This window comes from Podarcis liolepis (assembly GCF_965112155.1).
Source record: "Podarcis liolepis genome assembly, chromosome: 3".
NCBI lineage: Eukaryota > Metazoa > Chordata > Lepidosauria > Squamata > Lacertidae > Podarcis > Podarcis liolepis.
Window position 1 is genome coordinate 106540752 of NC_139557.1, and position 14501 is coordinate 106555252.

General features: G+C 47.0%; 1 protein-coding gene across 2 annotated transcripts in view; it reads right to left on the minus strand.

The window, feature by feature from the left end:
• Positions 1-6037: 6037 nt before the first annotated feature.
• MERTK (MER proto-oncogene, tyrosine kinase) overlaps positions 6038-14501 on the minus strand; it is a 50591-nt gene continuing 42127 nt past the window's right edge. For both annotated transcript variants that reach the window (XM_083494229.1, XM_083494228.1), the window contains exons 16-19: positions 11718-11827; positions 10015-10174; positions 8905-9041; positions 6038-6743 (exon numbers count right to left, since the gene is read on the minus strand). In XM_083494229.1, the coding sequence (XP_083350355.1) occupies positions 6242-6743; positions 8905-9041; positions 10015-10174; positions 11718-11827 (909 nt within the window). In that variant the 3' untranslated portion in view covers positions 6038-6241. The remainder of the gene's footprint in view (positions 6744-8904; positions 9042-10014; positions 10175-11717; positions 11828-14501) is intronic.

The following is a 14501-nucleotide window of genomic DNA, read 5'->3' on the forward strand; positions in this document are numbered from 1 at the left end:
GTAGACCAGGATCATTCTCTGCAGTATTAATCTGCTGTTGCAGGGAAGTGGCTAAGGGCCAAAGTACACATTACATTATTCATAGTGGGTTGTTTTGTTTTGTTTAAGTGAGCTCAAGCATTTAATTTTGGAAGGAAAGCAGCCTTGGAGCGCCCCAGTCAGGATCATACCACATCATCCGTTTCCCCACCTCACCTTCAGATTTGATATTTGTCCCTGAAGTGGGTGTCAAACTGACACTTGTTCAGACATTCGCTTATTCTCGCCAACAATATCTCTGGCATTGGGGGCAAAGGAGCCTCTTCCCCCACAGACCTCACTGGATGGTCATAGTACAGTGGACGCTCGGGCTGAGAACGTGATCCGTGCGGGAGGCACGTTCGCAACCCACGGCGTTCGCAACCTGCAGCGCAGCATCTGCACACATGCGGGTCGCGATTCGGCACTTCTGCTCATGCACAAAGCACAATTTAGTGCTTCTGCACATGTGCTGAAACCCAGAAGTAACCTGCTCCGGTACTTCCAGGTTCGGCACGGTGTGCAACCTGAAGCGTCTGTAACCTGAGGTATGACTGTAATGGGCAGGCTAGATACAGAAGTGCTTGGAGCAATAGATTCACATTTGTATACTAAGCTATATTCCAGCCATGCAAAAAGAATTCAGAGGTTTTTGCACATAAAAGGTAAAGGTAAAGGACCCCTGGACAGTTAAGTCCAGTCAAAGGTGACTAGGGGGTTGCAGCGCTCATCTCGCTTTTCAGGCCAAGGGAGCCGGCGTTTGTCCACAGACAGCTTTCTGGGTCATGTGGCCAGCAGGATTAAACCGCTTCTGGGGCAACTGGACACCGTGACAGAAACCAGAGTGCATGGAAACACTGTTTACCTTCCCTCCGCAGCAGTACCTAGTTATCTACTTGCACTGGTGCTTTCAAACTGCTAGGTTGGCAGGAGCTGGGACAGAGCAACGGGAGCTCACCCCATTGAGGGGATTCAAACTGCCAACCTTCCAATCAGCAAGCCCAAGAGGCACAGTGGTTTAGACCACACACACACACACACACACACACACACACACACACACACCTCTCAAGGACACATTCCAGGCAAAAGCACTCAAGAAGTGTGTGGCTTCTGGGACTCTGTGTGGATCCCCTTTGGCCCATAGGTCTAAGGTTCCGCACCCCTGACCTAGTGTGTCCTCAAGGTGAGCATGGTAGGCAGGAAAGTTGGCTGGAGTCCAGGACATGCTGTGCCACCACTCTCTGTGGATACGCTGCAACATTTTGTTGTCGTCATCCCCCAACCTTCTTGCACAAAACAAAATCTTGATAATTTGTATGGGCAAAATTGTCGAGGATTCCCAAAGCACAAGACCCCACTATCAAGATTTTAACAGGCTAGACGCATCTGATTGCAACGATTAAGAAAAGTATTCATTTATCCTGACCTCTAGCACCATCTGCTGTAGAAACAGTTAAAAGCGCCGCCAGTGCAAAAGCAAAAGCCATAGGTTCAGTAAAGAAAAGGAGGTGGGGGCAGTAAACCTTAGGACGAAAGAGAAATACATTTACCTTTTTTTTACCTTTACGTCTCCAGTGAAGAGGTATTACCTTTGGCAAGGAAACGTAGGTACTTTGGAACATAGGTTTCTTTCGAATCCTGGGTCACACCATTGGTCCATATAGTTTAGTATTGTCTGCACATACTGGCAGCAGCTCTCTGGGGTTTGGGGTAAGGCCCTCTCCCTGTCCTCCCAGGAGATGCTGGGGATTGAACTCACAACCTTCTGCTTGCAAAGCGGATGCTTTGCCATTCACCTGAGACCCCTTTAGAGCAAGCCAAGCTGCATTATGTCATGGTAGCTTGACGTCTGGTGCCACTCTTATCAGGATAAATCAGTGGACGTAGGAAAAAATCACCCTCCTCACTAGCTTTCAAGTGTGAGCTGCAAATTACTTGGAAGATGCAGTCTGGAGAATGGCTGCTTTAAACATAGTATTAGAAAGATTCTATTGTTTCTATCTGCCATCACTAAGTAAAAAAAACAGCATGTGACTTATACTTGTAAAAAAAGCAGAAGCATTTTTGTTAGGGATTGTAGGACAAGACCTGCCAAGAAAAACAAAGAACTTATTTATGTACGCTACAAAAGCGGCAAGAGTCTTGATAGCACAAGGATGGAAGAATGAGGAAATCCCAACGAAAGAACAGTGGCAAGAAAAATTGATGATCTACGCAGAGTTGGCTAAATTGACATACAAATTGCGGGGCAAGGACAACTGTGACTTTAAGGAAGAATGGGAGCGTTTTACAACTTATCTAAAAAGACAACAAAATGATTTGGGCTCCTTGGCAGGTTTTGAATAAACATACACAAATTTATTAGTTGATAATGTAAGGACATGTATAATTTTATAACATGCAGAGAGTAATATGTGCTGAGAAATCAGAGAGAGGAGCTCAGGGAAGTCTCGGGGGGGGGTTGAAGGGGGGAGGAAAAAAAATAATGAATATGATTTGACAATTTGTTATGTGCAATTTGTTAACAGTATGTGATTTATATTAAGATCTTAAGGTATGACATCCTCCAGGAAGGAAGATAAAAAGGTGGCAACTCATGCAATATTGCCTCATCCTTGCCTTGCCTCTATGTCAGGGGACGTACAGCCTGCCAGAGTTCCCAAAATCTGCCATTTTGCTGAAGAGCACAAGTGCTCCACCAGTAGGGAACTGAAACTGCAAGTAACATAGGGTGCCAGGGCCTCCCTAGCAAAAGATGGTTTGGAACCATAGTGGAGAAGGAGATGTTATAAGGAGGAGCTATAGCAGAACGATGCCCCAATGTTGCATTTTGAGGACCAAGTGGTCAGAAATGGGACATGATACCATGTATATGTAGGGACGCAGGTGGCGCTGTGGGTTAAACCACAGAGCCTGGGACTTGCCAATCAGAAGGTCGGCGGTTCGAATCCCCACGATGGGGTGAGCTCCCGTTGCTTGGTCCCTGCTCCTGCCAACCTAGCAGTTCGAAAGCATGTCAAGTGCAAGTAGAGAAATAGGTACTGCTCTGGCAGGAAGATAAATGGTGTTTCCGTGCTCTGCTCTGGTTTGCCAGAAGCGGCTTAGTCATGCTGGCCACATGACCTGGATGCTGACTGTGGACAAATGTCGGCTCCCTCGGCCTATAGAGCGAGATGAGCTTGCAACCCCAGAGTCGTCTTAATGGTCAGGGGTACCTTTACCTTTTTAGTATTTAAAGGCCTTTTCAGGGACTTATGTCAGAGATTTCCTCATGTGATTTATCCTAGGAAATGAGGATGATTGCGCCACTCACCAGCTTTGCACATCCTATTTTTTAAAATCATCTTCTGTTCCCCAGGCTCTTTCTACTAGTATATTATGAACATTGTGGTAGCTCCTGTTGCCCTACTGCTTTACTTTTCGCAGCCATTTCCCTCCACTATGGTGGTTTTGCTTGCCTATGCTTACCTCCAAATTATTTCCTAGTTCAGGGATGGGGAACCTGTGCCCCTCCTGATGTTGTTAAGAGCCCACCCCCCCCACATCAGCTCCAGCCTGCAGGACCGATGGTCAGGGATGAGCACAGTCAAGGTCCTACAATACAGTGGTACCTCGGGTTACATACGCTTCAGGTTACAGACTCCACTAACCCAGAAATAGTGCTTCAGGTTAAGAACTTTGCTTCAGGATAAGAACAGAAATCGGGCTCCTGCTGTGCGGCGGCAGCGGGAGGCCCCATTAGCTAAAGTGGTGCTTCAGGTTAAGAACAGTTTCAGGTTAAGAACAGACCTCCGGAACGAATTAAGTACTTAACCCGAGGTACCACTGTATCTGGAATGCCACAGGCTCCCAATTCCTGTTCTAGCTGAAACTTCTTAACGAAAAATGAGATTCCAGCTAACAACAGGAGGAACTTTTTGACAGCAAGAGCTGTTCGACCGTGGAAGTTTCTCCCCCAGGAGGTTGTGGGTTCTCCTTCCTTGGAGGTTTTAAAGCAGAGGCTGGAAGACCATTTGTCATGGATGCTTTGGCTGAGATTCTTTCATTGCAGGGGGTTGGCTGAGATGGCCCCCAGAGTCCCTTCCAACTCTACCATTCTATGAATTCTTCTCCCATTCCACTGTGTGTTATAGGAAATACAAACTTTGCTAGCATTTCAGATCCTCGCTCCTTGCCCCATGCTGGGAGATTCTGGTACATGCTCCCAACTTGTAGAGCACTGATCTACGTCCCTAGAGCAGAGTGCTATTGGACTACAGTTCCCACCTGCCCCTGCCAGCATCACCAATGGTGGAGTATGATGGAAGTTGTAGTCCAGTAAAAAGGTAAACGGGTGGCGCTGTGGGTAAAAGCCTCAGTGCCTAGGGCTTGCCGATCGAAAGGTCGGCGGTTCGAATCCCCGCGGCGGGGTGCGCTCCCGCTGCTCGGTCCCAGCGCCTGCCAACCTAGCAGTTCGAAAGCACCCCCGAGTGCAAGTAGATAAATAGGTACCGCTTACCAGCGGGAAGGTAAACGGCGTTCCGTGTGCTGCGCTGGCTCGCCAGATGCAGCTTTGTCACGCTGGCCACGTGACCTGGAAGTGTCTGCGGACAGCGCTGGCCCCCGGCCTATAGATGTGAGATGGGCGCACAAACCCCAGAGTCTGTCAAGACTGGCCCGTTCGGGCAGGGGTACCTTTACCTTTACCTTTAAAAAGGTAAAAGGTAAAGGACCCCTGGATGGTTAAGTCCCGTCAAAGGTGACTATGGGGTTGTGGCACTCCTCTCAGTTTTCAGGCTGAGAGAGCCGGCGTTTGTCCAGACAGCATGTGGCCAGCATGACTAAACTGTTTCTGGTGCAATGGGACACCGTGACAGAAGCCAGAGTGCATGGAAACGCCATTTAGCTTCCCACCACAGCGGTACCTATTTATCTACTTGCACCGGCATGCTTTTGAACTGCTAGGTTGGCAGGAGCTGGGACAGAGCAATGGGAACTCACCCAACCTTCTGATCGGCAAGCCCAAGCGGCTCAATGATTTAGACCACAGCGCCACCCGCTGTCCAGTCTAGATGTCCAGTAATATCTAGAGAGCACCGCCACGTTCACCATCCCTGCTCTAGAGAGATAAACTGTCTTCTTAACTACAAAATGCAACCATGCTTCCTAATGTTCAAAGCACTTTGTATCTTATTTCAGTAAAACTTACAACCACCCTGTAAGACAGACCACTGTTATAATTACCATGCTTTAGATGGGACAGGTCTTCTAATGAGTTTGTGACGGAGGTGAGCTTTGAATGAGGGATATTCTAGCTCACACATGTAGTCACTGTGCTGTCTTCCTTTGCAGAAGCAACCCCAACCCTTGCTAGAGGTAAGAAGTGCCTTATACTGTCTAGCTCCTACTGACTGGGAGAGGATCCCCAGGGTTTTGGTTAGGGGATATTCCCAGCCCCACCTGCAAATGCCGTCGATTGAACCTGGGGAACTTCTGCATTCAATACAAATCCATTACCACGGTACCCAGGTTCTCAAACACCTTGGTTCTAAATGCCGAAAACCCGGAAGTAAGTGTTCCAGCTTTCGAACGTTTTTCGGAAGCTGAACGCCTGGTGTGGCTGTCGGCTATTGTTTCTGGGGCGCCTGCACCAATCACACTTTGGCTTTCAAACATTTCAGAAGTCAAACGGACATCTGCAATGGATTACGTTTGAGAACCAAGTTAGCACTGCACAGCCCTTTCCTTGCTATTTAAACAGAAAACAGGATTGCCATACATCCTCTTTTTCATTTCCATGGGTAGAGTCGTCACAGCGATCCCTTGTTAAAAGCAGAAGTCGGCAAATGTGTCCTCTTTTTTGCTCTTCAAAATATGGCAACCTTAATATGTTAACACCATGTTTGGTGTGGATAAGACAGAAGTTGTGGAAGGAGCCAGAAGACAATCTGTAGGCAATACCATATCATAGTGAACAGGGAGGGAGGGAGAGAGAGAGAGAGACCAAAACCCCGTGAAAAGAGCAAAGAGACCGTCCTAATGGGGGTGTTGTTTATTAAAATATAATCTCTATAAAGATACCGTATTATACAAAACAGAGAGATAGAACATTCTATTAATCACATGCTGTACACAAGGCTTGGAGAGGTTGCTACACAGGGCTGGCTTTGCATGGCAAGGGCAAGACAAGTCCATTCAGAACATTTCTGGCTGAAGAGCTCGGAATGTCCTGCTCCTTCTTTCACAGCAGAATCTCAGAGTCCTCCAAAGAGTCGTCCGCGTACAGTAGTTCACCGGCTAACGTGCTCCCGACAGGAAGGGTGCTGGCCTGAGACCACAGCAGTCCGTTCTGTGAGGGTGTGTGCTGCAGCAAAGGGGTATCTTCCTCTTCTGATCTCCTCGTGCTGCTGAGGTGATCTTCGTTAGCCCCGCTCAAAATGTATCTGTCCCCCATCCCATTGCTGTCATGGACGTCCACGGTGACCACAGTGGTCTCTGGTTTTTGGGAACAGGACTCTATGATGTGGTTAGGGTCAAGGTCCGTGTCTATCCGGGGAAACTCGGAGTCTTCTGTCAGCTCTTCCACACTGTCCTCCATCAGGCTGGTGTTAATATAAATTACGTCCTCAGGTTCGCTGAGGGCGGGCAAACTTTCCGACAGCTTCTCCAGGTGAAGCTTGAGTTCGGAGAAGACGGGCCGCTCCGCGGGATCTGCCCTCCAACAAGAGTACATTATTTCGTACCTGAGGTAGAAAGGAACAGGGTGGAGTGAAGCACGTTCTGTTTGCTTTAGAGATTTATTGGCCAAAATTCTTCCTGCCGGGGCTTACAAATTTTAAAGCAATTAAAAAACACAATAGAGTCTCACCAAAACAGCAGCAGTAAAAGCAAATACACCTGTGCCTTGGGAACAATGCTTTGGAGTGGAGAGAACAATGGAGGCTCTCTCTCTAATCCGGAGTTTCCCAAACTTGGGTCTCCAGCTGTTTTTGGACTACAGTTCCCATCATCCCTGACCACTGGTCCTGCTAGCTTAAGGATGATGGGAATCGTAGTCCAACTGGAGACCCAAGTTTGGGAAACTCTGCTCTAATCAGTAATAAATTATGGTTGCTGATGTTGACATGAGTCTGAGCTGAGGTGGTGCAGCCACCTGCTGAGGCTAAGGTGTTTTTGGCCTGGCCAGTGCTTGATTGGGAGTCCTAGGTGCGCTGCCTTTGAGTTCCATGAAAGAAGGAAGGTGGAAGACAAATAAAATAGCTCTGGGAATGGTTTTTAATTTTACTTGGGTGTGTACTGGAGAGGAATTCTCTTTATTATTTATTAGACTCCTTATCCTTCCCTTCACCATGAGGATCCTTCAACATAGTGGAGGAGGAGATGTTATAAGGAGGAGGAGCTATAGCAGAACGATGCCCCAATGTTGCATTTTGAGGACCAAGTGGTCAAAAATGGGATATAATACCATGTATATGTAGGGACGTGGGTGGCGCTGTGGGTTAAACCACAGAGCCTAGGACTTGCTAATCAGAAGGTCGGCGGTTTGAATCCCCGCGACGGGGTGAGCTCCCGTTGCTTGGTCCCTGCTCCTGCCAACCTAGCAGTTCAAAAGCACGTCAAAAGTGCAAGTAGATAAATAGGTACCGCTCCGGCGGGAAAGCAAACAGCGTTTCCGTGCGCTGCTCTGGTTCGCAAGAAACAGCTTAGGCATGCTGGCCACATGACCCGGAAGCTGTACGCCAGCTCCCTCGGCCAATAAAGCGAGATGAGCGCCGCAACCCCAGAGTCGGTCACGAATGGACCTAATGGTCAGGGGTCCCTTTACCTTTATATGTATGGCGCATAATACTCAGAAACATACAGGAGACAAAGCATTCAAAATGCTGGGAATCAGGAGTGGTGGTGAAGGTCAAGGGAAGAAACAAACAGACCTCAGAGCTTCCAGCTTCCCAAGCTGGCAGACTGCAGCAGTGACAATTGTCTTGAGCAAACCATTGTCTTTTGCATTACTGCAGAATCTCAGCCAAATTACAGGGAAGGGCTGTATGTAGCTCAGTGGTGGAGCATCTGATTTGAATGCAGAAGGTCCCAGGTTCAATCCCCAGGAAGGGGTGGTTCAGACCCCTGTCTATAACCCTGGAGAGCCACTGCGAGTGAGCACAAACAATACTATGCTGGACCAATGCTGGACTCAAGTATAAGCCTACTTTTCCAGGACATTTTTTATGCTGAAAAAGCCCCCCTTGGCTTATACTTGAGAGCCAGTGTGGTGCAGTGGTTAAGAGCAGTAGACTCGTAATCTGGGGAACCGGGTTCGCTTCCCCGCTCCTCCACATGCAGCTGCTGGGTGACCTTGGGCTAGTCACACTTCTTTGAAGTCTCTCAGCCCCACTCACCTCACAGAATGTTTGTTGTGGGGGAGGAAGGGAAAGGAGAATGTTATCCACTTTGATACTCCTTCGGGCAGTGATAAAGCAGGATATCAAATCCAAACTCTTCTTCTTCTTCGGGCTGCTCCTTCCTCCCCCTCCTCCGCCTTTGCCGCGGTCGGCAGCGGAGGACGAGCAGCCTGAAATCAGACCTTTTGGGCTGCTTGTTCTTCCTCCACCACTGTCGCCACCAGCCTCTGCCCCTTGGCACCACCCTAGGTAGGGAGGGGGACGGGAGGGGCTGGGGAGGAGAGAGAAGCCCCCTCTGCCGTGTGCGCATGTGCATGCGCGCACACACACACTCCGGCCCACCAGGAGGTTTGTGGTGTGGTGAATCGGCTTATACTCGAGTCAATAAGCTTTCCCAGTTTTTTGTGGTAAAATTAGGTGCCTCGGCTTATATTCAGGTCGGCTTATACTCGAGTATATACAGTGCTTCCTATGCATTATTACTGCAGTGAGATAAAATACTTACAACTCATCTAAGCAGCCTTCTGGCTGCTTCAGCCTGTGCCCATGAAGGAGGTAGTCGTAAATTTCATGGTTCTGCACTCCTGGGTACGGAGTCATCCCTCGGGTCGCTATCTCCCACATTGTAACACCGAAAGCCCACTGCAGGGAACACAGAGATAAACATATATTTAGTTGGCGTTACAGAATACCTTGGGAAAGATTATCTCCTAAAGTGCAACCCTAAACACATTGACCTGGGAATAAATCTCACTGAACTTGGTGAGACTGATGCCCAAAGGAAGCTAGGATTGGGCTCTGTTCCCTCATACATTGTTTGAAAATTCTATTTGTGCTTGGTACAAATGCAGTGAAGCTCACATTTGGGGGGGGGGCGGGTTGTAGGTGTTGTCAACTTCATCAGATGCACTTCTGCTGCATCAGAACTAGGTGCACAGGCAAGCGTCAAAACGGACACGAGTATATAAGGGCTACTTTTTCAGTTCAAATGAATGGATAGATGTTGCATGAATTTCTCGTTTTCCCCAATCTCATATAGTATTCAGTTTGCTACATTTTCCGCACCAGTTTGCGAATTTCAGGGTGCATTTATCCTATTAGTCATACCTCGAGTTACAGATGCTTCAGGTTGTGCGTTTTCGGGTTGCGCACCGTGCTGAACCCGGAAGTACCAGAACGGGTTACTTTCGGGTTTTGGCGCTCGCGCATGCGCAAAAGCACTAAACTGCGCTTTGCACATGCGCAGAAGTGCCTAATCGCGACCTGCGCATAAGTGGCGCTGTGGGTTGCGAACGCTACGGGTTGTGAACGTGCCTCCTGCACGGATCATGTTCACAACCCGAGCGTCCACTGTATACACTTTTGGGGACTAATTGCTCCAAATAAAACATACTTGTGTATATTATTTCCACCAATATATTCATTTTTATGCATACATTCCCCTGATATATACTTTCTTTGGGTGACAGGAGTGGAGAGGTGCATTGCAAAATTCAGACAAGGGCAACTTTCAAAGAACCGCTGTGTTCCATTTTGCATAATGTTTCAGGAAGCCTGAATTACATCGGTGCGCATTAAAATGCAAACCAAAATGAATGTTCCTCCCATTACGTACCACGTCGCTTTTTGTCGTGTAGACGCGGTCGGCAAGACTTTCTATCGCAATCCATTTCACAGGCATCTTTGCGATGCGCCCCTGCCGGTAATAATCGCCGCTGTAAATCTTCTTGGATAAGCCAAAGTCTGCCACGCACACAGTCATGTCGTCCCGTAACCTGCCCATTGATTAATATGAAGTAGCATTAATACAGATTCATGTGAAAAGGACAAAGGCAACTGAAATATGTAATATTATGTGCAGGCTTCTGGAAAAGACAAAAGGCATGGTGATGGTGTAGCTTTGAAATCCATGTGGTCCTTCCCACAAGGAACCCCTGGGAAAATGAAGATCTATTAAGGGATTAGGGATTTCTAATAAGACAGTTCACAGCATTCTCACAAAACCACAATCCCTGGGAAAGCCCTTGAGGGTTAAATTAGGCCTTTAATTTTATAGCTTGGATGCACCTTTTAAATGACTCACAAACACTTCCAAAATAATAATTTGCACTGATGGGAGGTCTCCTGCCACGATTCCCATCAATCTACCCATTTATTATTCTCATGCTGTTGCTCCATTGTTTGCCTTTTTTAATTGGTATGTTCTTAATTTATATTTTATGTACGATTGCATTTTGTGCATCGACGAAAACCACCCTGAGACCACATTTACACAGTCAAAGGCTATCTACAAATTGGAGAAAACAAAATAAAATAAATTGCACAGGTCCACAGATAAATATGTTCTGGATCAGGCACAGGCAAACTCGACCCTCCAGATGTTTTGGGACTACAACTCCCATCATCCCTAGCTAACAGGACCAGTGGTCAGGGATGATGGGAGTTGTAGTCCCAAAACATCTGGAGGGCCGAGTTTGCCTATGCCTGTTCTGGATCCAGGCAGCTGCAGAAAATAAAAGCCCCCCCCCCCTTTAAGCCCCAAACAAGCTGCAATTGTTGGGTGAGGCCTGCTAGGATCTTTTATCGCTGCCTCAACAAATTGCTAGGCAGCAGTCTGAAAAGCTAGGAAAACCTGGGCTAGACCTGATCCAGATTCTGGCACATTTTGGGCATATCCTTTTATTTGAAGCATTTCTTCCTTGCAGTTCAGCCAAAAAGGCTCTGAGAGAGGCTTGCATAAGATCAGAGACAGTCCATGCCTGCAGGCTTACAGTCTAAAATAAACTACACCAAAGCAAACAGGGATACAGAAAGGAGAGGAAAACAAGCAGACTCTGGCACCAGTTCTTAAAGTCACATGACCAGCTTGAATGGAAATAGTTTAGGAAGTGGAGACCACTTCCCACCATCACTTTCCACCAGTTCGGTGGCAACCCAGATTCTCAGATCTGGGCTCTGTAACTGGTTCATCTAGGCCAGGCCACAGAAAATTTGCAAACTTGGGAGAAGGATTCCTCTTTAATGTGCAAGTTTTCTAAGTGCAGGGAGCCTTTTTGCCTCCGATAGAACATTCAAATCTGAACGCTCCCCGCAACTGCAGACTGAAGTTCCAGCATGATTATTCTGAATCTGCTCCTAAAAAGATGTTCCAAAATTCAGAAATAAAGTAGTTTCTGCTTGACTTTTACTCAAACCTGCAGATTCATAGCAAGATTAACATTCACTTTTCATTCCTCTTTCTGGAGTGGCAAAACCCAGAAAGAAGACTGAAGCTGGACTGTTTTATTAAGAGTCGAAGGAAGGAACGTAGAAACTCACATGCAGTTTCGAGCAGCCAGGTCTCTGTGGAGGAAATGCCTGTTGCTGAGGTATTCCATTCCTAGAGCAATATGGATCATAAACTTCAACAAGGTCTGCAGTGGTACATACTGGGAAAGAGGAGGAGAGATGAAAAATCGTAATGAATTCAACGTATTGTTAACAAGCAGCAACAACAACAACAACAATACAGTCATACCTCGGGTTGAAGTAGCTTCAGGTTAAGCATTTTTGGGTTGCGCTCCGCAGCGACCCGGAAGTAACGGAGCGCGTTACTTTCGGATTTCACCGCTCGCGCGTGCGCAGACGCTCAAAATGACATAATGCGCATGCGCGGAAACAGCGAATCGCGACCCGCGCAGACACGGGTTGTGTTCACTTCAGGATGCGAACGGGGCTCCGGAACAGATCCCGTTCGCATCCAGAGGTACCACTGTAATGAAAATTAACAAACCTCCATTTTTAATCAAAGATTTAAGGCTGTTTACAAGGATAAAAGAAAACCCGTTCAAGAGCAACCAAAACACATTTCCCTAAACATTTCCTAGGACAAGGGTGCCCCTCCAAATGTTCCTGGATTCCAATTTCTATCAGCCCTGGCTAGCATGAATTTTCTTAATTCCTTACCTATCAATCTATCTATCAGGTACTTATCTATATATTCCATTTATATTCTGCCTTTTCTCCAAGGTGCTGAAGGTGGTGTACATGATTCTTAGTCTCCCCTTTTTATTCTCCCAGGTCTTAGTCCGATGCTCTAACCGCTACACCACACTGTATCTCAGCGAACTGACGACAAAATATATCTCAGGATTCCTTGCACAACAGAAAACCTCTTCCCCAGCCAGCTCCTCACTGACCCTGTGCTGAACGTACGTGCTCCTTCAGAGCTGGGCTCCAGTAAATGATAAAATGAAATTCATCCTGCTCCTTTTAGAAGAGGGAGAAATGTGGCCCCCATTTTCCATTCCAGCACAACGGCAGGCAGGATAAAGCTCTCTTTGACTATTCCCAATTACATGCAAAGGCATCATTTAATTTTCCACTTGTTTGCAGCTCACGCAGATTCATACGCTTAGTTATGAACAACTCCTTTGTTTGCAGCTGCTGGACAGAATCATCATTTGTTTATAGCAGGGTTCATTTCCCCTCCATATTTTCTTTAGTGAAATAAATGCGAGAAATCAAATTAAGCCATTCGTTTATCACCAAAAAGAGCACCGTCAGCTATTGTGACGATTTGCTTTCCACTGAAAGGCCCTTCAGTGGGTTGTCCTGTTTCAATAGGACTCCTTTGTGTAAACTACGGAACTGCTTTCGCCACAAAACGTAGGACAGCCATCTCTTCCAGAGACCTTGTCTCCAGAACAATTAAAGCCTTTCTCTTCTGTTCCAGTACAAGGATAAGAGTCCATCCATTTTTGACACTAACAAGGAGGACCACAGCCTGGTCACTTACAGGAACAATCCTCCAGAAAGCTGTCATATTTCTTGCAACTGGACTTTAGCATCAGTGGGGTTTTGAACAGACATCAGATTTCCTTCTGTCTGGCAAGATTGTGGCCTTTATATCTCGCCAAGTGCAACATAAGTAGGCAACACTCAAAGGTCAGGAATCAGTAGCTCAGCAGATGCACACAACAAGAATGAAGTCCCAGCCCGTTCCAAACCAAGTGACAAAGCAAACTGATCTGAATACTCATTCTGCCTGGCAAAAGTACCTGTTTGCTTAAAGTTCCAGAGTGCAACATCCCTTTATCCATCCAAGGCAATTGTGAGAGGTGAGAAGAGGTTCATGGGCCAGTCTACCTTTAATCTCCACTGTCCCCCACACTGATGCCTCCATGAACCTCTCTTGCCAAACGGTATCCCTCCAGTTATTGAATTTGGCCGCTGAACCTTTGATGGAGCCCTTGTGTCTTTATAAAGCCTTCTCCGCCCTTAGGGCCCCAGATATTGTTGGACTACAACAGCCATCGTCCTTAAGTCAGCATGGCTAATGGTCAGGGATGATGGGAGTTGTAGTCCAACAACATCTGGGGACCCAAGGATGGTGAAGATTGCTTTATAGGAGATGTTATTCTTGTGTGGCTGTGGCTTAAGCTCCTGTGCTGGTGCAGTCATGTGACTACGGGCAGGTGACTAACGGGATTCAGAATAGCAGCCTGCGGAAACTTTCCTGGAAATAAGCTGCACTGAACACAGTGGAACTTTAAGGTGCTGGTTTTGACCTTTAAAGCCCTTCACGGCCTAGGATCCTCGTACCTACGGGACCACCTCTCCTGGTATGCCTCAAGGTCCATAAATGGCAACACTCTAGAGGTCCAGGGCCCTAATGAAGTTAGATTAGCTTCAACCAGAGCCAGGGCCTTTTCAACACTGGCTCCGGCTCGGTGGAACACTCTGCCTCATGAGACCAGGGCCCTGCAGGATCTGATTTCTTTCCGCAGAGCCTGTAAGACAGAGTTGTTCTGCCTGGCCTTTGGCTTGGAGCCAATTTGATTCTCTCACCCTCTTTCATTTTTCTTTTTCCTTTCTCCTCCTGTGATGAGGCTGCATTTTAATATTTTAATGTTTCAATATTTTAATTGTTGTATTTTAACCTTGTTTTTAAGTTGTATTCATTCAACTTGTTTTTATTATTGCTTGTTAGCTGCCCTGAGCCCGGCCTTGGCTGGGGAGGGCGGGGTATAAATAAAAATTATTATTATTATTACATAGGTTTGCACTGCATATCTCTTAAAGATCTTCATTTGTTCACCCCCCCCCCCTTTTACATGGAAC